At 24.1% G+C, this 27,531-nt stretch overlaps 3 protein-coding genes across 6 annotated transcripts in view; 1 reads left to right on the plus strand and 2 right to left on the minus strand.

Moving 5' to 3' along the window:
• Window positions 1-1,126: 1,126 nt before the first annotated feature.
• LOC122504723 (molybdopterin synthase catalytic subunit) lies at window positions 1,127-27,464 on the minus strand. Of its 4 annotated transcripts, none has more exons than XM_043615940.1 (8): window positions 27,367-27,464; window positions 4,608-4,756; window positions 4,068-4,371; window positions 3,046-3,277; window positions 2,838-2,926; window positions 2,297-2,538; window positions 1,656-1,709; window positions 1,127-1,279 (listed from the first exon to the last, which is right to left on the minus strand). In XM_043615940.1, exons 2-8 carry the CDS (start codon window positions 4,746-4,748, stop codon window positions 1,208-1,210), a joined length of 1,134 nt encoding a protein of 377 aa, XP_043471875.1. In that variant the 5' UTR covers window positions 4,749-4,756; window positions 27,367-27,464; the 3' UTR covers window positions 1,127-1,207. The 4 variants fall into 4 exon arrangements, with proteins under 4 accessions (XP_043471875.1, XP_043471873.1, XP_043471877.1 ...); XM_043615938.1 differs by lacking the exon at window positions 27,367-27,464 and adding an exon at window positions 5,791-5,989; XM_043615942.1 differs by lacking the exon at window positions 27,367-27,464 and adding an exon at window positions 5,887-5,906.
• Window positions 5,422-5,792, minus strand: LOC122504738 (molybdopterin synthase sulfur carrier subunit). The gene has a single exon (XM_043615958.1). The coding sequence runs from the start codon at window positions 5,689-5,691 to the stop codon at window positions 5,422-5,424; it is 270 nt and encodes an 89-aa protein (XP_043471893.1). The 5' UTR covers window positions 5,692-5,792.
• Window positions 14,459-27,531, plus strand: part of LOC122504720 (RNA-binding protein Nova-1) — a 45,337-nt gene continuing 32,264 nt past the window's right edge. Inside the window, exon 1 of the mRNA XM_043615936.1 lies at window positions 14,459-14,578. Coding sequence (XP_043471871.1) covers window positions 14,560-14,578 — 19 coding nt within the window. The 5' untranslated portion in view covers window positions 14,459-14,559. The remainder of the gene's footprint in view (window positions 14,579-27,531) is intronic.

The raw sequence follows: 27,531 nt of genomic DNA on the forward strand, positions 1-27,531 counted from the left end.
TTTTCTAGAATAAAAAGATGTTCATATTTATTTATAAAATACGACTTTTTTCGACCAATTTTACCAAAATGCGACTTTTTCGTCTTTTTTCCGACTATTTTCCAAAAAATGCGACTTTTTCGATTTCTAAGACTGTTTTTGAAAAATACGACTTTTTTCGACTAATTTCACTAAAATGCGACTATTTCGCCTATTTCCGACTTTTTTTTTAAAAAATGCGAAATTTTTTCGATTTTTTAAGACTATTTTCCAAAAATACGACTTTTTTCAATTAATTTTACTAAAATGAGACTTTTTCCAACTGTTTTCAAAATAAATGCGATTTTTTAGAATTAATTTTACTAAAATGCAACTTTTTCGTCTTTTTTTCTTGACTTTTTTCGATTATATTAAAAAAATGTTACTTTATTCGACTATAATTTAACTTGAATTCGACTTTTTACAAGTATTTTCAAAATAAATGCAACTTTTTTCAACTAATTATAAAAAATGCGACTTTTTCGGCTTTTTTCGTCTTTTTTATTCTATTTCCGACTCTTTTCCAAAAAATGCAACTTTTTCGACTTTTCTTCAATTTTTTGAAAACTATTTTCAAAAAATACTAAATTTTACAACTAATTTTACTAAAATGCGACTTTTTTTACTATTTTAAAACAAATACGATTTTTTTCGACTAATTTAAAAGAAAAAATTTAGAAAAGAGAAAAATAATCAAAATTACATATTCATTTAGTAAGGAATTAATTTTTTTAAAATAGAAAATGATTTTTTGTTATAAAAAGATAAGAACTAAAAGATTAAATTTTTAAAAGAAATTAAATAATAATTAAATTAATTAAATTAATTAAAGTAGTTAAAATAAAAAATAAATCTTAATTATAATTCAATTATTAATTATATTAATTACCAGAAATATTAATTATGTTCTATTATTATTAATTATTAATTATTAATAATATTGTAAATATTTGCTTCATTTATTATTGATCGAAACAAAAGCGTCAACAGTGCAGTGTTTTTTTATATATTTGTAGTAAATTATAAAATTGTGAATTATAATTACAAAAATTAACAAATTCTAAAGTGTATAATGAAGGAAAGAAAAAGAAATAATTAAACTATGGTGTTTAATTCTAAAGTGTGTTTTAAAAAAATATTGATAACGTATATTATATACACAATAATTGACATAAAAGTGCGTCTGTTATCATTTGATCCTCTTTGCATACCTATCTTCTAATTCGTGAAGTTTATTGCCTAATTCTGTCGTTGAATACGTCTGTAAAAAAAATAATTCTTTTATAACTACATTAGAGAATTAAATTTTATTCAAAAAATTATTTTCTTTTAAGGGAAATAGAAAATTTTCTCCTTACAATAAATTATTTTCCTTAAAGTAAATTATTTTTGCTTAAAACGAATTATTTTAGTAATTAATTTTTCTTAGAATAAATTGTGTTAGTAATTTATTTACCTTAAAATAAATGATTTTAGTTATTTATTTTCCTTAAAATAAATTATTTTAGTAATTTATTTTGCTTAAAAATAAATTATTTTAGTAATTTATTTTGCTTAAACTAAATTATTTTTCTTAAAGTTGTTTTCTTTGCATTCTAAAAATAGTAAATTTTACAAAATTGAAAATTATAACGTACCCTCTTTCTTACTGGTTTAAATATCCTTTTGAGACTTTCATTCTGCTCCTCTGTCTGAAATTAAAAAAAATTTCATGAGACAAATTTAATAAATGAAGAAAATAGTTCACGAATTATTCACTTTTAAAAGGTTCAAATGAACGAAATAATTTTTATTAAAACTATTTTTTTATAAATTATTGATTGCAATATTCAAATGAACGAAATATATTTTTATTAGAACTATTTTTTGTTATAAATTATATTGATTGCAATAAAAATTGAAAACCAAAAAAAAATGTAACACCTGGAAACTTTATAATTATTCTTTTTTATAATTTTGTTTTGAAAACATTTGGAAATACAAATTTTTTAAAACTTTCTTTTGAAACTATTTGGAAATACAAATTTTTTTATAACTTTCTTTTGAAAAAATTTAGAAATAAAAATTATTTACAACTTTGTTTTGAAAACAAATTTGGAAGTAAAAATTTTCTTTTCTTTGATAATTTTGTTGTGAAAATAAATGGAAGTAAAAATTTTCTTTCTTTTGATAAAAATTTGTTGTGAAAATATATTTGCAAGTAAAATTTTTCTTTTTTTTCGACAACTTTTTGTTGTGAAAATATTTGGAGATTAATTATTTATTTGTATGAAATTACCCAAAAGTCTTTGTACTCGGGAGAGAGGCTTTCCAAATGAAAGACACGATCCTCAATGCTCTTTATTCTTTCGTAAATGTCTCGAGGAACTGGCTTATTGATTCCCAAAAGTTTTTCGGTGCTAGACAACCGTTCTTCCAAGGCAGGGGGATAATTATTACATGTCTCATCTGACGTTTTTCTTTCTTCCCAATTCGAAGGGTCTGAAGTCTGTGGCCCCCATGGATTGAAGACCCTGTGAACTGAATAATATTCGCGCGATTATTCCGAGACGAACTCACTTTCAAACACATTTTTTCAATATCGACAAAAAAAAACCAAAAAAAAAACTTAAAACCAAAAAAACTCTATTCTAATTATTAATTATATATTTCATTAATGTAATTAATTAAATTAATTATATATTTCATTAATGTAATTAATTTAATTTATTAGATGGAACTTATCGATCTTTCCGAGGTTAATTTTATAATTTAATAATTGAATTGAAAATTGATTGAATTAATTAATTAATTTAATAATTAATCGACTTTCTAAGCACCTTTCACATGACTTTTAGAATCCTTATTCTTGACAAGAACGGCATTCACTCGGGCACAGGAAAACTCGTCGTCTTCCTGACTCTCGTTTCTGAAAATTGACAAAAATGTCAAATACTATGAAAAAAAAAAATATTTTTTAATTAATTAAGCTTCAAGTTTATTAATTTCTCATTTAATTTTAATTTTTCTCTCCAAAGAAAAACTTACCCATGAACACAAAACTCCTGGATATTCAAAAGATTCACGTGCTCGCGCTTTCGTGAAATAAAAGCTTGAATTCTTCTATTCAATTCCTCGGTATCAGCTCGAACTTGAACAACATTTGGATCAATGAAAATCGTCTGATTTCCAGTTATTGATTCTTTGGCACTTTCGTTGAAAGGTTTACTTTTTATTTTTCCCACAGGGAAATTATTGTCTCCACTTTTTCCCGAACCATCTGTTAAAATCAGAAAATATTTGCATTAAGTTCCAAAATGCTTCATTTAATTTCATTAACAGAAAAAAATTAAAAGTAAAAATATTTATAAATAAAAATTAAAAAATATTTTCAATAAGTTCCAAAAAGTTTCATTAATTCCTGAATTTTTGACGAAACAGTTTAATTTATTTTCAATTCTTCATTAATTCCATTAAAAATAGAAAAGATTTTTGCTTTGAATATTTTTTTTTGTAAACTTATTTCGAAAAGTAGAAAGGAAAAGAAAATAAACATAAGAAGAAGTAGAAAAGTTTTATTAATTTGAAAAAAATAGTAAATTAAACGTAGAGTCAGAAAATCATTGAAAATAGTAATTTTTTTCTCTGTAAATTAGAGAAGAACGAAAATAGTTATTTTGTAAGTAAATTAATGAAAATAAATCTAACTTTGGTTAAAAAACAAAAAATAAAAACTGCCTAAAGAATTTATTATAAATTTTGCCAAGAAATTAATTAATTGAATTTAAAAAATATCAAGAAAATTATTATTAATCCTGGCAAGTTTTTTACTCGGAGGATTGATAATTTTCTTGATATTTTATATTATATTTTACGATTGATAATTCCACAACTGATTAATTAATTAAATTATTAATTAATTAATTTGATTATTAATTAATTAATCTAGAATTATTTGAAATTAATAAAAAATTGAAATAGTTAAATATGAAGTGTTTTTTTGGTTTTTTGAGTAAATTGTTCCATTTTCTTTGGTGTATATAATTTTGAAGAATTTAAATTTCATTTACAGGAGGACCAGGAGCACTCCTTGTTCTCCTTCCATTTGGGATCTTCATTAACGTAAATTTCCTTCTTCCAGATGGGAACCGAGGCCTTTAGCATATCAATTGTGAGCTGTACAGCTTGGAGGGATTCCTTTCTATGTGGCGATGATATTGCAATGACGACACTTGCTTCGGACACTGGAACTTCGCCCAAACGATGGAAAATCGCAATTTTATCGACGTCCCACTGAGAACGGACCTTTGCACAAATATTCTTCATTTCCTTCAATGCCATTGGTTCGTACGCCTCGTATTTTAATTGCAAAACCTGAAATCATTTCTTTCGGTTAAATTTTTTCTATAGAAAGAAAATTAATTTTTATTTTTCAAAATTACGAATTTCAAAAATTCAAAACTCGTAATTTCGAGAAATATTTTTCCTTATCTTGAACGAATATTACGAAATTACGAATTTTGATTTTTCAAAATTCGTTGAAGGAAAAATATTTCTCGAACATTGAAAACTAGGGAAAATATTATCAATTTTCGTATTTTATGAATTACTTGTTTGTTTTCGAAATTATCTCGAGTCGTGCCGATAAAAGTAGAAATTGCCCCACATTTTGGTGAAGTCACCAAATCCACAATTTCCCCTAAATTCAATTTCTCCTGCTGAAGTTTTACCACGTCCTTTGACTCGTTCATTTTTTATCCTGAAATTTGGAAAAGCAATTTGAATTACAAATTTTTAACTTATTATATTATTTAACAATTGTTTATAGTTTTAAATGTAGTTTCAAATTTTTCTAAAATTTGTATTTTTTTATTCGCTTTGGGGAATTTTTTGAATATTTCCTCCGATAAAATATTAAAAAAAAAGGAAAGTTTTTAGTTTAAAAAATTCTATAGTAGGTACAATTTAGGAAATTTAAATTATTATTTCCGATCAAATATACAAATAAGGAAAATATAAAGGTTAAGAGTCATTAGTAAATTAAAACTATTTTCCGACGAATTACAAAATAGTAAACTTTTTAATACAAAAAGGAAACTTTTGAGGTTAAGAATCTTTAAAAATTTAAACTATATATATTTTTTACGATAAAAAATACAAAAAAAGAAAATTTTGAGGTTAAGAATCAATAAAATTGGTTTCATTTCTTTATCATCCGGACAAACCGGAGTAAAAATTACTTAATTGCAATAGTAATTATTATTATTAGTTTTTTAGTATTAGTATTAATATTATTAGTTTTTTTAGTATTAATCAGGTATTAATATTAATATTATTAGTTTTTTAGTTTTAGAATTAGCATTAGTATCAGAATTAAAAACAAGTTATAAAAAGAGAGGAAAAAAAAGCTTAGATTTCAAATTATTAAAAGATAAATAAACCTCCACTTAATGGTGGAATAACAGCAATTTCGTCTTTTTCCACTAAATGAAATGTCACGTCTTCAGTGACAAAATTTTCGTTTAATGCCAAAATAAGATTTTCCCGTATACTTTCCAAATGAAATTCACTGACAATTGTTTTCTTTAAATTTGCATAAGTTATTTCTCTAATTGTCGTTAAATTACACTCCTTAACACCGGATAATTCACGTGCTTTTGCAAAAAAGAGAATTTTTACTGTTACACAGTCCATTATTTATTGCAATAAATAAAAAGTTCTCGTGATAAATATAATACGTGAGAAACATCATTGCGCATGAAACGATTGATAAAACATTTATATCTTATTTACACTGGTTTTTAGAGAGTAAAATATGGTTCACTTGTGTTGCTTGTGTTACATAATAATGATAATAATATTCAAGGGGTCATTTATAGATATATGTACTACTGTTGAATTGTCAACTATACGGCATGTAGATTTTTTTTTCTCTTGTCCTTATTTGTTATTGATTTTGATTTGTTTACGTCAATTTGAGGTTATGTTCAGTGTCAAAATGAGGCGCCGGCGCAGTTGTAAGGGGTGACAGTTGTACCAACCACGAAAAGTGAAATAAGCGGGGATTTTTAAATTCTCTTTACTGTATTTTATTATTTATTTATTATTATTATTATTAATTATTAAATATTGAATATTATTAAAAATTAAATTATTTTTCCTATAATAAATTGTCTACGTGAATTAATTTACTAAAATAATTTAAATTCGGTTCTGATATTAAAATAAAATTACTGTTTATTATAATGTGGAATGTAATCAAAATCGAACTTATCAGTGATTTAATTAAAACTTATTATTTTAGCTTGTTTGATTTCATCCGAATATTCGCTATTTACCGAAGAAAATTTAATTAAAAACTTTTCGCTCTATTATCTCTCTTATCAAAAATTGAAAATAATATTATTTTCTATTTTCTAATTTAGAATTAATTTCCTTTCTTAAAAAAAAATAAATGATGATAAAAATGTTTCGTCAATTATAAAGCGAGAGGAAAAATAATTTTCCAGATTTTAATTAAAAATGAAACAAAAATTAATATTAATTTCATTTTTTTTTTTTTTTTTTTTTTGATAAATTCAGTAAAGAGAGTGGAATGCAATTAGTAATGAAATGGAGTTGTTTTTGACGTCATACACGTGCAAAGGGAGGCAATGTTGGGTCGCTATCGATTTTTCTCTCCCATTGCAGTTCCTCTCTCTCTCTCTCTCTCTCTCTCTCTCTCTCTCTCTCTCTCTCTCTCTCTCTCTCTCTCTTGCGGAATGAGAGAAAAAATAAATTGAAAGGATAAAAGAGAGAAAATAGAGAAGAAAGTTTTTATGATTTTAATTTTGCGAATTAAATGCGGGAGTAGAAAAAAAGGAATGAAATTTGGGAGAAGATTTTGAAAATATTTTTTAGACTTTGATTTGACTCGGTTGGTAATGACGAAACACCTGTTACCCGGCGCTTCATTTGAAGTGCGCACGTATTTTCTGTGTGTGATACTAATGAGGTCAAATGGAAAATGAGGTCAGGGAGGAAAGGAAGCGCATATGCTATTTCAATGCCCGCGAGTATTAGAGTATTATATGCAAGTGATATCATATGATTCCGCGATTGATTTGCCAATTTTTTATTTTTTTACTAACCTATATATTTATACGCATATATAGTGAATTTACAATTTTTTTTTAAACAAATACACTTTTTACCCCCCCCCCCCAACCCCTATTTTAAAAGGCCATGGATAATAGTTGATTTTCGACTTTCTCCTACAATTTATGAAAAAAGGCGACTTTTTCAACTAATTTTACTAAAATGGAACTTTTTTTCGACTTTTTCGACTGTATTTGAAAAATTCGACTTTATTCGACTAATTTTACTAAACTGAGATTTTTACGCCTTTTCCCCGTCTATTTTCGATAATTTTACTGAAATGCGACTTTTTCTATTTTCAAAGACTATTTTCAAAATAATTACAACTTTTTTTCGACTAATTTTACTAAAATTCGACTTCTCCGCCTTTTTCGACTTTTTCCAACTATTTTCAAAATAAATGCGATTTTTATGACTTATTTTAATAAAATGCGACTTTTTCGTCTTTTTTTTTGACTTTTTTCAACTGTTTTCAAAATTAATTCGACTTTTCCACCTATTTTCCGTTTATTTCCGACTATTTTCCAAAAAGCGACTTTTTTCGATTTTATAAGATTATTTCTCTTTTCGACTTTTTCCAACTATTTTCAAAATAAATGCGATTTTTTTTACTTTTTTCGATTATATAAAAATAAATTAGACTTTTTTCGACTAATTTTATTTAAATTCGACTTTTTCGATTTTTTTTTTACTTTTTACAACTTTTTTTTGACCTTTTTCGATAATTTTACTGAAATGCGACTTTTTCTATTTTCTAAGACTATTTTCAAAATAATTACAACTTTTTTTTCGACTAATTTTACTAAAATTCGACTTCTCCGCCTTTTTCGACTTTTTCCAACTATTTTCAAAATAAATGCGATTTTTATGACTTATTTTAATAAAATGCGACTTTTTCGTCTTTTTTTTTGACTTTTTTCAACTGTTTTCAAAATTAACGTGACTTTTTTGGAATAATTTTACTAAAAATTGACTTTCTCGCCTTTTTTCGACTTTTTCTAACTATTTTTAAAATAATTGCGATTTTTTAAGACTATTACTTTTTTGTCTTGTTTTTGACTTTCTTCGATTATATTATTTTTAAAAAAGACGACTTTTTCGACTAATTTCACTTAAATACGACGTTTTAGCCTTTTTTCGACTTTTTTCAATTATTTTCAAAATAAATGCGACTGTTTTAGACTAATTTTTACTGAAATATGTGAATTTAAAATTTTTTTTCGAGTAATTTTACTTAATTTCGACCTTTTTGTCTTTTTTCGACTTTTTACAACTATTTTCAAAATAAATGCAATTTTTTTTTACTAATTTTACCGAAATATGTAATTTTTTTTACTTTTTTTGACTAATTTTACTAAAATGCAAATTTTTCGCCTTCCTTTTGTCCATTTGCGATTATTTTCCAAAAAATGCGACTTTTTCAACTTTTTTTCTATTTTTTAAAACTATTTTGAAAAATTACGACTTTTTTTGACTGATTTTACTAAAATGCGACTTTTTTAGACTATATTAAAACAATTTCGTTTTCTTCGACTAATTTAAAAAAAAAAATAAATTAAATTTGAAAATTTCCTAAAAATTCTTTTCGAAAATTCAATTATTTTCAAAGTTTTTTTATTGAATTCGAATTAATAGGGTATTTTTCAATTAAATATTGAAATATTATATAAATTATATTAAATTGAAAAAATTGTAGGGATATAATTGAAAAATTGAAAATTGTAATTAAAAATTGAATTTAAAAATTAAATTTAAAAATTAAATTGCAAAAATTAAATTGCAAAAATTATTTAAAAAATTATTATTTAAAAAATTATTATTCAAACAAAACTAACTGAATTTTGGATAAGTTCCGGTAAAAATTTTCGAAAATTTCACTTCATGTGGAATATTTATCATTATTTTAAGATTACATTGAATTTTTCAATAATTAAATAATTTATAGAAAACAAAAAATTCTTTTCTTAAAAAAATTCGAAATTTAATCTTAAATTTTTTCTAGTTCATATAAGGGGAGATTTAAGGGCGAAAAGAATAACTAATTCAAAAAGTAAATTGCAATATGAGAGATGAAAGTAAAATCAATACACGATATATAGCTTTGAAAAATGTGCTCTATTGATTTTTCTTTCCCCATTTCAGAACTTGTTTTCTATATGGAAAATTTTTTTCCATGTTAAATGAAGAAATAATAACGATTTTTATTTTCATTCATATATATATAACAGAAATATAACGAAAAATTTTAATTAATATTAATAATTGCTTTTTCCTTCGTTATTTCAAATGTGAATAAAAGAATACATTTTTTTTTTATTTTAAAACTTAAAATGTAAATATTAATAAATATTTTTCATATATAATTTATTATTATTTTTTTATATTATTAGATACTAAAATCACAACTAATTACAATTTTTTTTATTATTATTGCTGTTATTTTCTTTCTCACTCTTATAATAACTTTCTTTGTAAGTTAATTTTCCGACTTCAATTCCATCTTTCTCGTCTAGCTTATTAATCGAGTAATAACTTCCAACTTTTGTGATTCAATAAAAATTACAAATTTTTCTTCTAATTCGAAAGTATTTTTTTAGTAAATTTTTCAGTGTAATTTGTTTTTATTATTATTTTATTATTTTTACTATTATTATATTTTTATTATTATTATTATTATTATTATTATTATTTTATTATTTTTACTATTATTATTATATTTTTATTATTATATTATTATTATTATTATTATTATTATTATTATTATTATTATTATTATTATTATTATTATTTAGTATTTATATATTTAATAATCACAAGTGGTCCAAAAAAAGAAAAAAAAATTATTATTAATATTATAAATATTATTTTTACTATTATTATTATTATAATTATAAGATTTATTTTTATTATTGATATTGTTTTTTTAATATTTATTTGTCTTAATTGCCTTTTTCAATCGTGAGTGTATTAAATATAAATGTGTGTCGATGGAACACTTTGTTATTCTCTCAAATACTATTTAAATATTGAATACCATGAATTATTGATGATATAGAATAAAGATGAAAGCGTCAAAAGACATCAGAACAAGCGTCGTGTCGATACATAATATAAACTTTAGGAAACAACACTTTTTCCTCATCTCTCTTGCCGTGTGTGGACTATACTTAAATACATATTTATGAGAAACCAAGAATTTATTTATTATTAATATTATTTATCTTTTTTAAATTATATTTAATAAATAAATAAATAAAATTAATTATTTACTTCTTTAATATTAAAAGAAATAGAATTTTAATAATTTATTTACAAACTTTTTTTTCTTCCACACAAACTTTATATAAACAATTCAATTAATATGAACATGTGTATATAAAGTTACACGCATGCAGGTGTGAAAAAAAGTTTGTAAGTAATAAAAGCAGGAAAGTAAATTTAATATGTACATGAAACTCATTTATGATAAAACCAGAGCATATGCAAATTGAAATAAATGAATTTAGAACGTACTTGTAGTGGAAAAAGGAACTATTTTTCAATTATCGATAATATTGGCATGGCGTAGAGTTTAAAAATTATTGATAGTTACAGATTTTATCAACACTTCTCGAATAGTATTAATAGTATTAATAGTATTAATAGTATTAATAACATAATTTATATTATATATTATCAAAAGGAAGAAACTACTTTACCGACAAACAAAAATTCCGTCAATTGTCGATAAATGCCGATAGTAGAAAACTGTAAATTAAATTTCCCTTTTCTCCTCTCGTGAACAGGAAGTATTTCTATTGTTGCCTTTTTCAACGGACATAATAATATATTTATGAAACTGTGAATACCGTTAAATATATTAAAATATATAAATATGATTCTAAAAATAACTATCTCAGCTGTTTCTCTGCTCTGTTTCTTTATGAGGGTCTAGTATAATCCTCTTTTGTCTTTTGTTGTTACGCCACTGCTAATGTGTCAGTAAGCAGCAGCCTTGGATAAGAATTCAAATGTATGCAGCGCATACAATGTGTATGGGGGTCTCCTCTCCCGCTGATTCCATACCTTCCACGTCGCGTGTTAGGTTTAGAAACGCGAGAGAAAAAAAGGCATTTCCTTCTTTCGATTTTTCAAAAATGCTTCGAATTCCTCCTCAAAAAGCGATTTTTTAATTATTTTTTTACAAAAAGGCCGAAAAAGGCCGAATAGACCTTTTGGTCCTATTTAGGCTAAATAGACAAAAATAGACCCAAAGAAGCCCAATCAGAATATTCTTTAGAGTCAGGGAAAAAATCAAAGTTTTGTCTGAAAAATCAGGATGTTATTTAATTTGCAGTAAAATATAAATATAGTTTTAAAAAAATATTTTGTCATCAAATTTCCCTTCGATTATTTATACATCACTATACTCTCAATAAGTTATTTTGCCTCATTTCGATTTTTGTGCCTCTCTTTTCTAAGAGAGGAAATCAATGACCGCTTATATATACATTCGAGTCCTTTTTCCGTGACGAGGTTCAATAACTAACTATACACACATATAGGCAAGCAAAGTCAGGAAGAAAACAATTTCTTATAGACGCGAGTATTTCTTTTTCCAAAAGATATATATCTATATTTATACACATACAGAGGAAGAAGTGCATGAAAACGAGTTGTATATAAAGAACAAAGAAGGTGAAACAATAGATTTGTTCACATGTGCTCATCTTTTATACACACGTATTGGAGAAATTCCTAGTTAATCTAGTCGATAAATACATAACATATAAAATGAGGCCACTATCAAAGAGAGACAATTCCATAAATTTTTAATATTTGTAACAAGAAATCTTTTTTTATTCGCCTTCATTTATATGATGTCGAGAGTGTTTTGTGTCACAAAAACTGTTATGCATAAATATGTATATTTGTTACGTGCGACCGAAAATCAAAAATATCAAAGTTCTGCATAAAGATACACAAATTGTATGCAAACTGAAAATAAAAAAATTGGAATACAAAATGCGCACGAAAATACACAAATTATATGCAACCAAAAACCAAAAATTTCGATTACAAGTTGTGCATAAAGATACAAAAATTGTATACAACTAAAAACAAAAAAAATTTGTCATACAAGTAATACGCATAAACAGCGACAATTTTTGACAATTTGTTTGTTTATACTTATATGTCAAATTGATGCCGTATTTTTTATGTCAAATTTTTTGACACAGTATAGCATGAAAGAAAGGAGTCGAGTTCAATAATAAATTGCACTACAGATCATGTTTTTATTAAAAACGAAAAAAATACGTAAAACAATGCAGATGTCAATTTAGAACAAGAGGATTATTTAGAGCGGATTTTAGAAAACAAAGAAGACATATTCCAGACGCACATTTTTCTAAATACCGCAGCTTGTTCCGAATAATAATAATTGATACATCCGGGTTTATTTGCATCAATGCCAATATAGAAAAATGAAAGTAAAATTTAAAGTTCTATAAATTTTTTTTTATAGATTAAAAATTCTAAATATTCCCCATCATCAGCTATTAGAACTTAAAGGATAATCCACGTTAATATTCGGCTGCATTCCTGCACTTTGATCCCATCTTTAATGATTTGCAAACATTACCATTTGAAAACGACGGGACATAATTAAAATTTACTGCTAATTACTTTTTTAAAAGTTAATAAGCATACACCATGGTGAAATGAGCTAAATAACTGTTTACAATTTCATATATATTCACAAGAATGCAAATATTTTCCTCACAGATTTGCTGTATACTACAATTTTTTTTTTAGAAAAATATTTATTTTAATAGGATCTAAACAGAAGGCATAAAAGTCATGTGGGATAATCGAATATTAGAAGATTTTGCTTGCATATAGTACAGGCATTCTATAATGCATTCCTGTAAAGTAAAGAAATCTTCATGAAGAAGCCTATTGAGAGGCAAATTTCAGGATGTCATCTTTCTCTCTCTCTTTTGGTTCGTGTGTGCACACAATCTCGGCAGAAAACTATCTAAAGCGTCAAATCGCGGACTTCGGAACGCAGAAGGCTAAAGAAAGGGAAGTCTTTGATCAGCAACTCGCGGGAAAAGTGCACCGTGTTCTCTCTCTCGTACAGTATAGTTGACTGATGCTCGATCGCGAACGACTGGTCTAGTATAGAGTTAGATATTCGTTAAGCGATGCGGCCTCGTCAAGCTGCTCGGGGAATTCATCAAATCGCACGTACCATTTGTATCGCTTTAACGAATCGCGAAACCAATTCAGCATTCATCGGTGGTCATAATAGGGTAGTGATAGTTTATCGAATTTTTTGCGGAGGTTTACGAATTTTAGTTCTGAGGATTTTACGAAAATCGGTTAATTATTGTCGGGAATCGGAGGAATATTGCCGATCATTGGAGGAACATTGCGAATCATCGGAAAAACATTGCCGATTATCGGAGGAACATTGCCAACCATCGAAAGAACGTTGTCGATTGTTGGAGGAACATTGCCAACCATTGGAACAACATTTCCGATTATTGGAAGAACATTGTCAACCGTCGAAAGAACGTTGTCGATTATCGGAGGAACATTACCAACCATCGAAAGAACGTTGTCGATCATTGAAGGAACATTGCCAACCATCGAAAAATCATTGTCGAGAATCGAACAAACTTTGTCGAGCATTAGAGGACGAGCATTATAGAGAAGATTGTGAAAAATCGAAACTTCGAGAACTAGTCAACTCTTGGAGCATTCAACGGAATTCAGAGGAAGGTTGTCGAGAATCAAAGGGACTTTTACGAAAATCAAAAACTCTTGGTAAATCAGAAGCACCACGAAAGGCAGAAGAGTTCTTACAAACAGATCGAAATTCAGCGCAACATCCTCAAGAATCAAGGGGATATTTACGAAAACCGAAAGCATATCGACAAGTAGATAAAGAAGCAGTAAATTCAAAACATCTGGTACCAACAACGAAAAAATTTCTTTGTCGAAATAAAGTCAACCATCCGGATATTTTGCAACAGAATTCGGAGCTTTTCGAGAAGGGAACATTTGAACAAAGGCAAAAATTGTCTGTGCTTTGTCAGAACTTATCCGAACTATCAGGAAAATTGGACAATATCTCAAAACTACCAGAACAATTTGACAATAAATCAGAACTATCAGAACAATTTGACAATAAATCAGAATTATCAGAATTATCAGAACTTGACAGTTTATCAAGAAAATATCAGTTTTTCGATTCCGAACATCATCAAATAGTGTTTAAACCCATACCTAGTGGTTTCTCTGCTAAATTATCGCGAAATAAAAAATATTCCGAACTTTTCGAAAGAAAGAAATTAAAAAAAATTCGTGTAAATATCGCCATAAGAAGAGGACACTAAACATCGACACACGTGACAAGGAAGTAACTAACGGAAGAAGATGGATAAAATGGGAACAGGTAGGTGCTCACGCGCTTAATGTGCCGAAATGAATCGACAAAGAGCCTTTTGTATGCTCGCACTCGACTACAGGTCAAATATAAGAGTCAATTGGCTTTGGAAGCGATTCTTGTACTCTTTTTAAAGTGACAATTATTCACGCGCGGCCTTTAAAGATGAGAGGATAAGGAAGGGGATTGGCACATGTGTTTCTTCTTCATCTTCTCAATTTTCAATTCAGTAATTTTCCCTATATTTCCATTTTATTGGATGAATTGCAATGAGATGCATATATTATGAAAGTTGTGAACCAATCCAAGAACAAGCTGCAATTTATGCACTTGAGTTATGACATCAGTTTGATTAGATCTTATTGGTATTGAGTACACGTGTTTTCAGTTATATTATAAGTTTGACATCTTCACGGAAGTGCATATATATGTAAATGTATTACGTAATCGATTTACAGTTACTGATTATTGTTCTGATGGCATTTTTCGGATTTTTGTGATTTTTATCAGAAATGGGTGTTGACAATTTAATTATAATAAATATTTCGAGAGCTTTTCTAAGGAGTTAAAAATTGAGCCAAAAAAAGTATCAAAAGTGTTGCATCGCAACACTTTTGATACTTTTTTTGGCTCAATTTTTGTTGCAATGCAACACTTTTGATGCTTTTTTTGGCTCAATTTTTATTTCCTTAGAAAAGCTGTGAATGTTAGACTGAAAAAAGATGCTAAATTAGAGCTAAAAGCTTTTAAAAATCAAATGACTTTGTTGTACCCAAAAAGGGTTCTGAATTGACACTCAACCTTTTTAGTCGCATCTTTCGAATAGTTTTAGCAATTATTTTCGAAATTCGGTTTTAGTAACAAATACTACAAACAAATATGGAAATAACAAAAAAGCAAATATAGTAAAATTGGTTGAGATTTTTGAAAAATTGGTACAACTTTAAGATTGTGAATATTTGAGGAACATCCAAAAAATTATCAAAATTTAGTGCTATTGGTTTTAACATTCAGTCGTAAAATAAAAATAATTTTGCGCGGTTTACATAAATGATTATCGACTTTTATAAACGGAATTCTTATTCGGATTAGGAAGAGATAAACATTTTCTGTTAAAAGAAAGGAAATTTTCAGATTGGTTTCAATTTTTATGCTCTCTGCAATGTTCTCCGAAAGAGGCCTTTTATTATTTTTTGTGCCTTATCGCGCTTGTTCTGTGACAGTAAAACTTATGAGTCAACTTGATTCCATTGTGTACGTGTTACTTCGAAAAGAATACGAAAGGAAAGTAATTAACTGAATTCCAAAAGTGTCACAAGAAACTAAAAAGAACCAAAAAATGAAAAAAAAAAATTTTTCTTTGTTTCTTTCTTTTTAGTTTATATCCTACAGGAAATAATCCAAATATTTGCTAAAGTATTGACCCAAAGGAATAATTAAATATTGAAATAATATTTAAAATAATTAATACAAAAATAAAGCATTAAAATTTGAGGAGAAGAAAACGAATTTTTAAAGAACAGAATATTTTTAAGAAGAAATTATTTTTGAGTACATTTGTTTAGAAAACGATTCTTCTTCTCAAACACAATAAAGCTGGAAATGATGAAAAATAATTTAGAGAGAGGGGAAAAAAAAGAACAAAGCTTTATTAATGTGTGTCTAATTTTAAAAGTTTGTTCTTCCAATGCAGACTTGACTTAGTTTTCTTGCAAACATTTGTCCTTGAATTGGTAATCATTGAGATCAAGATTCCAAGGAAGGAAAATATACGGGCGTTAGAAACGGGCATTTGTGTGTGTTCTAAATACAATTATAACATTCACAATAAAAAAAAGCGCAGGGGGAAAAAAATTGCTTTTTAAGGAAATAATGCGTATTTTACCATTCACAATAGGACACCCTTCAAAAATTGTACTATTGTGTTTGTCATAATATTTTCTGACCCGCGGGAAAATTTACGAATTAACGTATCCATACGGGAACATTTATCTTATTTCATTGTCAATTTTTCTTCATTTTGAAAAAAAAAATGCTTCTCTGAATTTAAATTGTAGAGAAAATTCTAATTTGGATTAGTGACTATTATGGTTTTGAATCAGGAAATTTTACTATAATAAATAGTAATTTTTTACTAATTTTTGAATTTTTGAATTCGGGACTGACTTTTTGCTTCTGAATCAGTAAATTTTACTAATAAATTAGTAGAAATGACTATTTATTAATAAAATTTACTAATTCAAAAGCGAAAAGTCAAATTAGTGAACATTTTGAAGAGAGAATAAACTTATTTTGTTAAAAAGAAAATGCAAAAAAAAGGAGAGAAGAATTAAACGATGTAATACTTGAGTCATCAAACGTCTGTGTTGCACAAGAAAAAAATGCACATATATTTTTAGAAATGTCAGCAAATAGTTTCTTTTTTTATTTATAATTTTTTTTTGTTTACAGTTAACAGGGAGATGTTTGAAAAAAATTTTTTTTTGTTTACAGTTAATAAGGAGATGTATAAAGAATTTTTTTTTTTTTAAATAAATTATATTTTGTTATTTGCACGCGACGATGAGAAAAAAAAACGATATATAAATATATAATAAAAAGAAAAAGCGTTATTCAATAAATAAAGTCATGTTTTCTTTTTTCAAATTTCTTTTTTCTTTTCTGAATTTTTACATTGTTTAAATGCAGGAAATATACTCTCAGAGAACATTCAACCACAAAAATTAATAAATATTTATCTTTCGCGTTTCAAAATCAGCCAATAAAATGAGAATATTTACACTCATCTTCGTATAATGTATATTTTAAATATTATATATTCAAAAAGAAAATGATGATGAGAAATGTGAAATATTATTGCCGACATTTACTATTTTGCATATTTTGTTTTCATTATTTTCTGTGAGAATTTATTTTTTTCTATATAATAATAAATAAATAAATATAAAGAAATAAAAAATACACATAAATTTATAAAAATAATAATAATAATAATGGGGCCATTCATGTAGTACGTCACAGTATTTTAACCCCTCCCTTAAAATGTGACGTAATATATGGACAACCCCTAATATTAATAATAATAATAATTTACAAAAGAAAATTATTTTTATTATTTATTTTTTTTATTTATTTATAGACGGAACAACCCCAATAATAATGAAATAATAATGATAATGATAATAATAATGATAATAATAATAATAATAATAATAATAATAATAATAATAATAATAATAATAATAATAATAATAATACCTAATAATAAAATAATTATAAAATAAGGAAATAGTTAAAAAATTGCTAAAATAATAATTTTTGAAAAAATAAGTTGTTGGTATTTTTGAACAATATAAATATCAAAATTTTTGCGAAAAAAAATTTAATTAACTAAATAAAAAATGCTTTTTGGAAAAAATTAGTCGCTTCGTATATTTATATTCAAATGCACTTATTGAAGTACCATTTTTCTCTATGTAGGCACAGTTTTCAAACACTTGTGCACACATATTCGTTATTGTATAGTTTATCATCATCGCATATTCGTCACTTTCCGTGATGACAAATATATCTTTAGTGTGTACAATTTCTTTTTTTTTTATATAGAAAGAATAAAAAATTTTGGAGCACTGCCCTAGAATAATGTCCCGCTTTTTTCACGAGAAATATTATACAACCATTGAATGAGAAGCATATATTCTTCTTTTATAACATGTTTTTTATAACTTTCATTCACAAAAGAATTTTTCACTTTTTTCTCTCTTCTTCTTATTATTCTTTATATTGAGGGAAATTCACTTTTTATTTACACGAACAATTTTAATTAAAAAAAAAAAAAAAAATAGAAATCAACACTTTTTTTGATAAAAAGAAAGAAAAACGGTTTATTAAAAGAAAAACATTTTTATTGAAGAAAATTTCTTTTGAAAAGTAATTTTTCTTTATAGGAACGACAGAAAAAGTTTAATTTTAAAAAATCAAGATAAATCTACAAAAAAAAAATTAGAATGTAAAAATATAAAATTAAAGTTAATTCAAAATTCGAAAATTAATTTATATTAATTGTTAACTCTCTAGATTCTGATCGTAAATAATTATAAAATTACGAAAAAAAATTGAGATTCAATATGGAGACGTTATTCTCCACTTGAGAACGTCAAGGTCACCACTAGATGGCGTCTAGCCATCTAGTGGTAACCTTGGCGTTCGCAAGTGGAGAAATTAAAACCACAATTTTATCAAGAAATTTTTTTTGTTCCAATTAAAAAATGTTGTGAAAATAATTTAAATTTCTTTTATTAAAAATTTTGATCTTATTTTAAATATTTTGTTAAAATAAAAAGGAAATATTTTAGTAAATTTTCTCTTTCTGTAGAGTTAAAAAAAAGTGCCAAGATAGCAACTTATTTATTTTTATTAATTATTTTATTTATAATTATTATTTATGCAATTATTTATTTGAATAATAATTAAGTAATCGATTATTCAATTTATTATTTTGTATTCTTATTTATAAATAAACTATTGTATAAATAAACAAAATTTATAAATAAATATTAAAAAAACAAATTTATAAATTAATAAATTTATAAATAAACAAAATTTAGAAATAAAAAAATGATATAAAATAAAATTATTTATTATTATTTTAATTTTCATTTTTATTATTTACTTTAATTTATAATTCCTATTTATGCAAACATTTGAATAATAATTAAGTAATCGATTATTTAATTTATTACTGTAGTTTTTTTTTCTTTATAAATAGTTATTGCAAAAAAAAAAAAAATCGCTACTTGAAAAAGAAAAAATATATAATAAAAGAGACATAGATTGCTACTGATCCTTTTTTTTATGATTATTGTGTCCTTGATCGCTAATATAGTTGAAAGATAATGAACGTGATTTTTGCATTGGAAGAAGAGTTGCGAGAGCGAGAAGTGTTCATAAAAAATATAATGTAAAAGAAAACAAAGTCATTCTCCAACACAGTGAGTGTAATAACAGAAAATAATATAAAATATATAGTCACGCTGTAAAAATCGCGATTGCTCAGTGCGATAGTGTCGATGTATTGCTATAATATACATAAAGTTCAGTATAAAGAAAACAATCAAATAAATTACAATTCAATTATTTCATCTCATTAATTATGTAACTTATCATGTATTATTAACTTAACAAAATTATTTATTTATTTATTTTTCTGTTATTTATTTATTTAGTTAATTGTTTCTTTAATTATTCATTTCTTAAGTAATTTCTTTATTTAATTATTAATTTATTTTATAGTAATTTATTTATTTAATTACTAATTTATTTAGTTAATTATTTAATTAATTACTAATGTATTTAGTGATATTTAATATTTAATATTACTAATTTATTTAGTTGATTATTTATTTAAATACTAATTTATTTAGTAATTTATTTCTTTAATTACTAATTTGTTTAGTAAATTGTTTATTTAATTACTAATATATTTAGTTGATTATTTACTTAATTACTAATTTATTTAGTTAATTATTTATTTAAATACTTATTTATTTATTTACTTAGTAATTTATTTAGTTAATTATTTATTTATTTAGTGAATTATTTAGTAACGTTTGTCTCTAATTACTAATTTATTTAGTTGATTATTTATTTAATTACTAATCTATTTAGCAAATTGTTTATTTTATTATTTATTTATTTAATTACTAACTTATTTAGTGATTTACTTATTTAATTTCTCATTTATTTAGTAATTTATTTTTCTAATTGCTAATTTTTTTAGTAATTTATTTTTCAAATTACTAGTTTTTTTAGTTCACTATTTATTTCCTTAATTACTTATTTATTTAGTGATTTATTGATTTAATTACTAATTTATTTAGTTAATTGTTTATTTAATTATTTATTTATTTAATTACTAACTTATTTAGTAATTATTATTATTATTATTATTATTATTATTATTATTATTATTATTATTATTATTATTATTATTATTATTTAATTACTAATTTATGTAGGTCATTATTTATTTATTTCTTTAACTACTAATTCTTTTAATGATTTACTTATTCAATTACCAATTTATTCAGTTAATTATTTATTTATTTATTTTTGTAATTGTTTATTTAAATACACTTAGAAAATACAGACATTTACAAAAACAGAAAAAAATTTCTAAAAAAAAAATGTTATATAATTAAAAATTTATTATTTATTGTTCTAAGAAAAGCGGCACAGGAACTAATTTTTACCCTCACGGTAAAAATAGCCATTTTTAATATAGAAGAAATTAAAGGAAAAATTGAAAAACAATTTTTTTAAAACACATTTACAATGTGTATATGTATATTTATAGTAGTGAATTGATTGCCTGTAGAATTTTTTTTCTCTCCCGCAAAGTGAAGTTAATTGTATATTTCAGTTCAGTAAATAAAAAGTTTACTTTTTTCGCTAATATATATGTGTGTATATATATATATATGTACTTTGTAACAAAACACTTTTTAAGTGCAACATTTTCCTCGCGACGTTTAATGTTTATACTCCTAGGATTATATGAAGGTCATGTAAAACGCATGTTCATCTCAGTTTTATTCATATTAACCGATTATATAAAATAATCATCATTCATGTCACGGTCGCAAATATATATATACTTTTTTTTCACGATAAACGCATTTTCTTTTATATCAATTAATAGTTTAATTAATTCGTTATTTCTGTTTTTGTTACATTAAACTTTTTTCGCACTCTCTCTCTCTTTATTTTTCTTTTTTTTTTTTGTTAATTTTTAACAACAATTATAATTAACATTATTATTTATTTAACAAATAATTTTTTTATCGCAGTTTCTCCCTTTATTTATTTATTTATTTGTTAATTTATAATAATAATAATAATTTCAAAATTTTTTTTTTTATTATTATTTATTTATTTAATAAATAAATTTTTTTCTTACCCTCTCTCCCTTTATTTTTATTTTTTTTTGGTTAATTTATAATAACAATTATTATTATTATTTCTTCATTTAATAAACAAACGAGCGCAAAATTTAAACTTTTTTTTAACCAAATAAAATTTATTTAAAACAAATAAAATTTATTTAAACCAAATAAAATTTATTTAAACAAAATAAAATGTATTTGAAACAAAAATAAAATTTATTTGAAACAATAAAAATTTATTTAAATCAGATAAAATTTATTTAAACCAAATGAAATTTATTTGAAACAAATAAAAAATTGTTTTGGGTGTATTTTGATTATAATTCCAAATATATTTATAAAAAAAATATACTTCGCAAATTTTTTGATTTTAAAATTATGGTTTTTTTTTAAGAAGGGGAGGGGGGGGGTATTTTTTTTGCCTTATACTGAAATCTATATAGGATAAGACATTAGGCATACAGCATAGGAACGTTTGGAAGAAGTTGACATCAAGCAAATTTCGCAAGTCTCTTTATATTTTTAACCTTTAGTCATCAAAGCAGAGAGACTAATAAAAATTAAAAGCAATTTTATTTAGATGAAGATTTTACTCGTTATAATAAACGAAACTTTTTCATTCTCATTAAACTAAATTTTTAGATTTTTATTTTTTTAATTTAATATTTATAATGCAAATATAGAATTTATAGCTCTTTGAATAATTTAAACCTGTTAATACTAAAGAAGTAAATAAATAAATAAGTAAATAAATAAATAAACTAACTAATTAATTAATTAATTAAAACAGTGAATAAATAAATATTTTTTTTCTAATTTTCAATTTTGTATCGTAAATTTTATTTTTTAATTTCTGTGGATCTTGATATATTTTTAAATCTCGGGTCTTTTTTTTCTCGTTTTTTTTTTTTTTTAATTATTTGCGTGTATGCGATATTAGTATAGAATATACAGGCAATTATGTAAGTTAACTTTGAAAAATATTTAGTAGGTGTTGCCAATTATAGAAAATTGCATTACATCATCAATAAAAATCGTTTCATCCACACAAAGTGTAAAATATAAAGGTGTGTCTAACAAAGCGATTACTAATAATACACTCTCATTATTTTACTCCACTGGTCTCGTCATAAACTTTCAAAGTCGTGATGTTCGCCATCCAGAATATTTTAGACTATTTCAGAACACATTTTTATATATTTTAGCTAAATTATTTTTTTTTTTTATTTTAATAGGAAATTAAGAAAAAAATAATTAATTAATTAATTTATTTATTTATTTAATTAATTACTGTGGAAAGAAAGAAAAAAATTAAATTATTCTCCCATTTTTTAATTGGCGAAAAAAAATTCCTTGATAAAATTGTGGTTTTAATTTCTCCACCTGAGAACGCCAAGGTCAACGCTAGATGGCGTCTAGCCATCTAGCGGTGACCTTGGCGTTCTCAGGTGGAGAAATAGCGTCTCCATATATTGAATCTCAAGATTTTTGTGCATTTCGTCAATATATTTGTAATTTTATAATTATTTCTCATCAGAATAAAGAAAAAGAATAATTTTAATAATTGTCTGAAAAAAATAGTTAGAATATTTATTCATTTAACGTGCGGAAAAATTCTGATATAAAGAATTAACAATTAATATAAGTAAATGGATTTAAATTTCGAATTCACTTTAATTCAAGGATTATCTTTAGTCCAATAATTCGTTCACTAAATAAATTGAATTTACAAGATATTTGCAATAATAGCGGTTCTATTAAAAATATATTAGCGAATAAATATATATTTATTTACAAATAAAAAGCATTCGTGCTTTATTTGTCGTTTTCGGGCTTCCGGGATACATGTATAAATATATTTGTATGTGAACCATGTTAAGTTGCTTCAATATATTGAATATATATTCGTTGCTGAATACATATACAATATATATATTGTGAATAGTCAATTGCTGAGTGCATTTATAGTTTGTTAATGCATGACACGCATGCCACTGCACGTGAGTGTACTAATGCAAAACAAAACAGTGCATTGTTACATGTTACATATTTCTTTACCCATTTCTATATAGCACTTGCTTTATTATAGATTTCCAACTGCATAACTAATTTCTTATATTGTCCCTTTTTGCCTCGTCATTTCAAATTTGATAGCAAAAAGATTACAATAATTTATTGTATTTTTTATATTCTCAAGAAAAAAAATAATAATTATTTACTATACCCAAATTATTTTCAAGAAATTAATTTCAAAAAGGCCAAAAAGAATAATTATATTAATTGTCTAAAAAAAAATAGTTAGAATATTTATTTATTAAACTTGGAAAAATTAGGAGAAGTTTTTGAAGTTTTTTAAAATTTGGTAAATAAATAAATTTCTGACGTAATTTTTTTAGCCACAAATTTTGAATTAGTAAAAATATTTACTAATTATTTAATTTTAATTACTGACATAATTTTTTATTCTCGAATTAGTAAATTTTAATAATAAATAGTAATTTCTACTATAATTTGTCAATATTAGTAATAAATTAAATCTACTAATTTTTGCTTATTGAATTATCAAATTTTACTAATTAAACAAAATTCTACTAATTTGTTAATTAGTAATCAATTAAATCTACTAATTTATTATTTTCTACTAATTTTTGCTTTTGAATTAGTAAATTTTTACTAATAAATTAGTAGAAATTACTATTTATTAGTAAAATGAATTGAATTTACTAATTTAAAAGTAAAAAGTTAGAGAGCATGATAAATTTTATTATTATTATTATTATTTTAATTAAATTAGTAAAAAATTTTAAATATAAAATTCTATGTATGGAAAATAATTCAATTTCGGAAGATTTATATGGTAAAAATTTTGAGAAACAATAAAAATTTCAAAATTTTACACAATTCAATTATTCGAAAAATTTCAATTCAAATTAATTGAATTTTAAAAAAGATAATTGAAAAATTTTTCTATAATAGAATTTTTGTAAAATTTAATTGAAAACAGTTGTGATTTTTAAATATTGTATTTTAAGCGAATTTTCTTTTGTTTTTAATAACAATTTAATTTTTGGAGATCTGTAATAAAAATTTGTAAAAAATAATGGAATTAGAGAACTAAAAATTAAAAAAATAAAAAATTAGAAATAAAAATTAAAAATTAAAAATTAAAATTAAAAATTAAAATTAAAAATTAAAAATTTAAATTAAAAATTTAAATTAAAAATTAAATTTAAAAATTAAAATTAAAAATTAAAATTAAAAATTAAAATTAAAAATTAAAATTAAAAATTAAAAATTAAAAATTAAAATTAAAAATTAAAATTAAAAAATTAAAATAAAAAATTAAAATTTTTGGGTAATAATAAAATATTTAATGAGTTGTAGTAGAAATGTTGTAGAATATATAATTAAATTTTCAAAATTATGAAAAACAATTAATTTAAAAACGAATTTTAGGGGAAAAAATTCTAGAAACTAATTAATATTATATAAAAACAACCAAAAGCCGCGTGAAAAAAAAACAAAAACAATATTTGGATTCTTTTAAGAGACAAGAAAAGTAGTTATTGTCTACTATTTTTTTAAACAAATAATGAAGTGACTTAAAATAACAGACATTCTTCTTCTCTTCTTTTTTTCCCTCCTCAAAACGTTATTTAATTTATTAAAGAAATTATATATTTCATCATCACTATAATTATAATTTGATTATTAAACTTTCTCACTGGTTTCTCTTATTTTTTTTCTCACTCTTACAATAACTTTCTTTTTAAATTAATTTTCCTAATTCAATTCCATCTTTCTCGTCTAACTTATTAATCGAGTAATAATTTCAAACTTTTGTGATGCAACAAAAATTATAACAAATTTTTTTTTTCCTAATTCGAAAGTATTTTTTTATTAAATTTTTTATGTTTATTTGTTATTATTATTTTTATTATTATTATTACAATTTTTCTATTATTTCTAATTTTAAATATTAAACTAATTTAATTAATTAATTAAAATTAATATGATTATTATAATTATTTTTTATTATTGTTGTTGTATTAATTAATTTACTTCCTAATAATTAATAAAGAATTTTGATTAATTAAATTATTTTTTGTCCTACATGCGCGATAAACTCGACTTTCCGTGCATGCATAGCGGGCGGAAAGTAAGCTTTTGCCGCCCGACTACCAACAGCGGGCGGAAAAACTACTTTTCCGCCCGCTTACCAGCAGCGGGCGGAAAAATCACTTTTCCGCCCGCCTCCATGGCCTTAGCGGGCGGAAAAACGACTTTTCCGCCCGCTGCTTTAGCAGTATTAAATAAATACTACTAATTATTATATTATCACTTTCTATTACTTCAAATCAAAACGGAGTCAATTTTTAAGTAAAATTTATCAAAAATATTCGGACTCGCCTTAGGCTTAATAAAAATGTTTCATACACATTTAATAATTAGTGCATATTCATTTTTGAATTTACGGATGCGTCTTGTTTATCGCGCATTTGGACAAAAAATATCGTGTGCAACTCGGGCGGAAATGTCAATTCTGACCTCGTACGATTGCCACCCTCGCTTCGCTCGTGCGGCAAATTTCGAACTCGGTCAGGAATTGACAACTTTCCGCCCTTGCCACACAATATACTATTTCATAAATTTATAAATTATTTTTTTTAATATATGTTTTAATTATTATTAAATTATTATAATAATTAAATAAATAATAAATAATTAAATAATATATTAATTGTTATATTATTATAATAATTTAATTATTATTAATTGTTGTTATTATTATTGAAATATTTCAATTTCAATGATAAATGAAAGTGTTAAATGTAATATTAAATATTTTATTAGAGAAAAAACTAAAAATATTTAACAGAAATGATTTTTTCAAAACGAAATTAAAAAAAAACTTTTTCTTTTTTTTGTTGACTTATAAAACGAAAGATAATTCGTTTAACTTATCGGCAAAGGTTATTAGCCCTTAAAACTTCTTATCAAAATATTAAGATTACATTTTCATTTCTTATCTTTTATATTTTCCCTTTTAATAAGATGCGAGATTATTGCCTCAAAAGTGTCAGTTTTTACTCTAAAAATAATATTCCTTTCGTCTTTATTGGAATATTTTAAAAAAAGTGACTTTAAAAATAGAATTTATTATTATTTCCATCGTTATTTTTATTATTTTATTATTTTTTAAATACTTTTTTCTATTTTTGTTTTTTTAAGTAAAGAATAATAATAATATAAAATAATTTATTATTATTTATTAATAATATTATTATTAATTTTTATACCTTTTTCTATTAGTGTTTTTATTTTTTTTAAGTAAATAATAATACTAACAAAATTAATATAATTATAAAGTAATAAGTTAAGTTATTTTTAATTGTTATTTTTGTTTTAGTATTTTTGTAAGTAGAAAATAATAGTAATAATTAAAATAAAATAATTAGATATAAAGTAACAAATTAAGTCGAATTTAGAACAAAAGCATAGACAAATATTGATTTACGAATAATATTGCATTAATATTAATTAACGCACAGTCAGGGGCACTTGAAGGGGACGACCTTATACTATGCAACCCTCCATGCACTGCTGACTATTACCCTTTTGACATTTGTGTAAACAATGTATTGCACATCCTGCGAATAATGAAAGAACCCTAGAGTTTCTCCAATATTGACTCTTTAATTATTGTCTCCCAAAATTTCTCGTGTCACTTTTTTTTTCCCTCGCCCCGGAACTCAACTAAAATTAACCCAAAGGGGAGAAAAAAAAGCACACGTTATATTTTCTTTTTCCTCTAAATATATAAATATATACAATATGATTGAAAAAAAATACCTTGTAGCCCGGGCAACACGGTCCAGCAATTTACGGCCCTGGCTCACCAACACTGTGTGTGCGCGCGCGAGCAAATGATGAGAAGCGAGCAAGGGAGCGAGCGAGAGAAACCTATTTTCCTGCGCGCGTATTTAAATTGTAATGCAAGCAAGTGAGAGGGCAATG

This window comes from Leptopilina heterotoma, unplaced genomic scaffold, assembly GCF_015476425.1.
Source record: "Leptopilina heterotoma isolate Lh14 unplaced genomic scaffold, ASM1547642v1 Lhet_312, whole genome shotgun sequence".
Lineage (NCBI taxonomy): Eukaryota > Metazoa > Arthropoda > Insecta > Hymenoptera > Figitidae > Leptopilina > Leptopilina heterotoma.

What these genes read in the sequence shown, in the direction of transcription:
- LOC122504723 (XM_043615940.1), bottom strand. Translation starts at nt 4,748, where the DNA reads ATGAACGAGTCAAAGGACGTGGTAAAACTTCAGCAGGAGAAATTGAAT. An exon ending in ATAATTTCGAAAACAAACAA is followed by an intron (nt 4,372 to 4,607) that starts GTAATTCATAAA and finishes AAATGATTTCAG; the next exon opens with GTTTTGCAATTAAAATACGA. An exon ending in TTCTAAAAGTCATGTGAAAG is followed by an intron (nt 2,539 to 2,837) that starts GTGCTTAGAAAG and finishes AATATTATTCAG; the next exon opens with TTCACAGGGTCTTCAATCCA.
- LOC122504738 (XM_043615958.1), bottom strand. Translation starts at nt 5,691, where the DNA reads ATGGACTGTGTAACAGTAAAAATTCTCTTTTTTGCAAAAGCACGTGAA.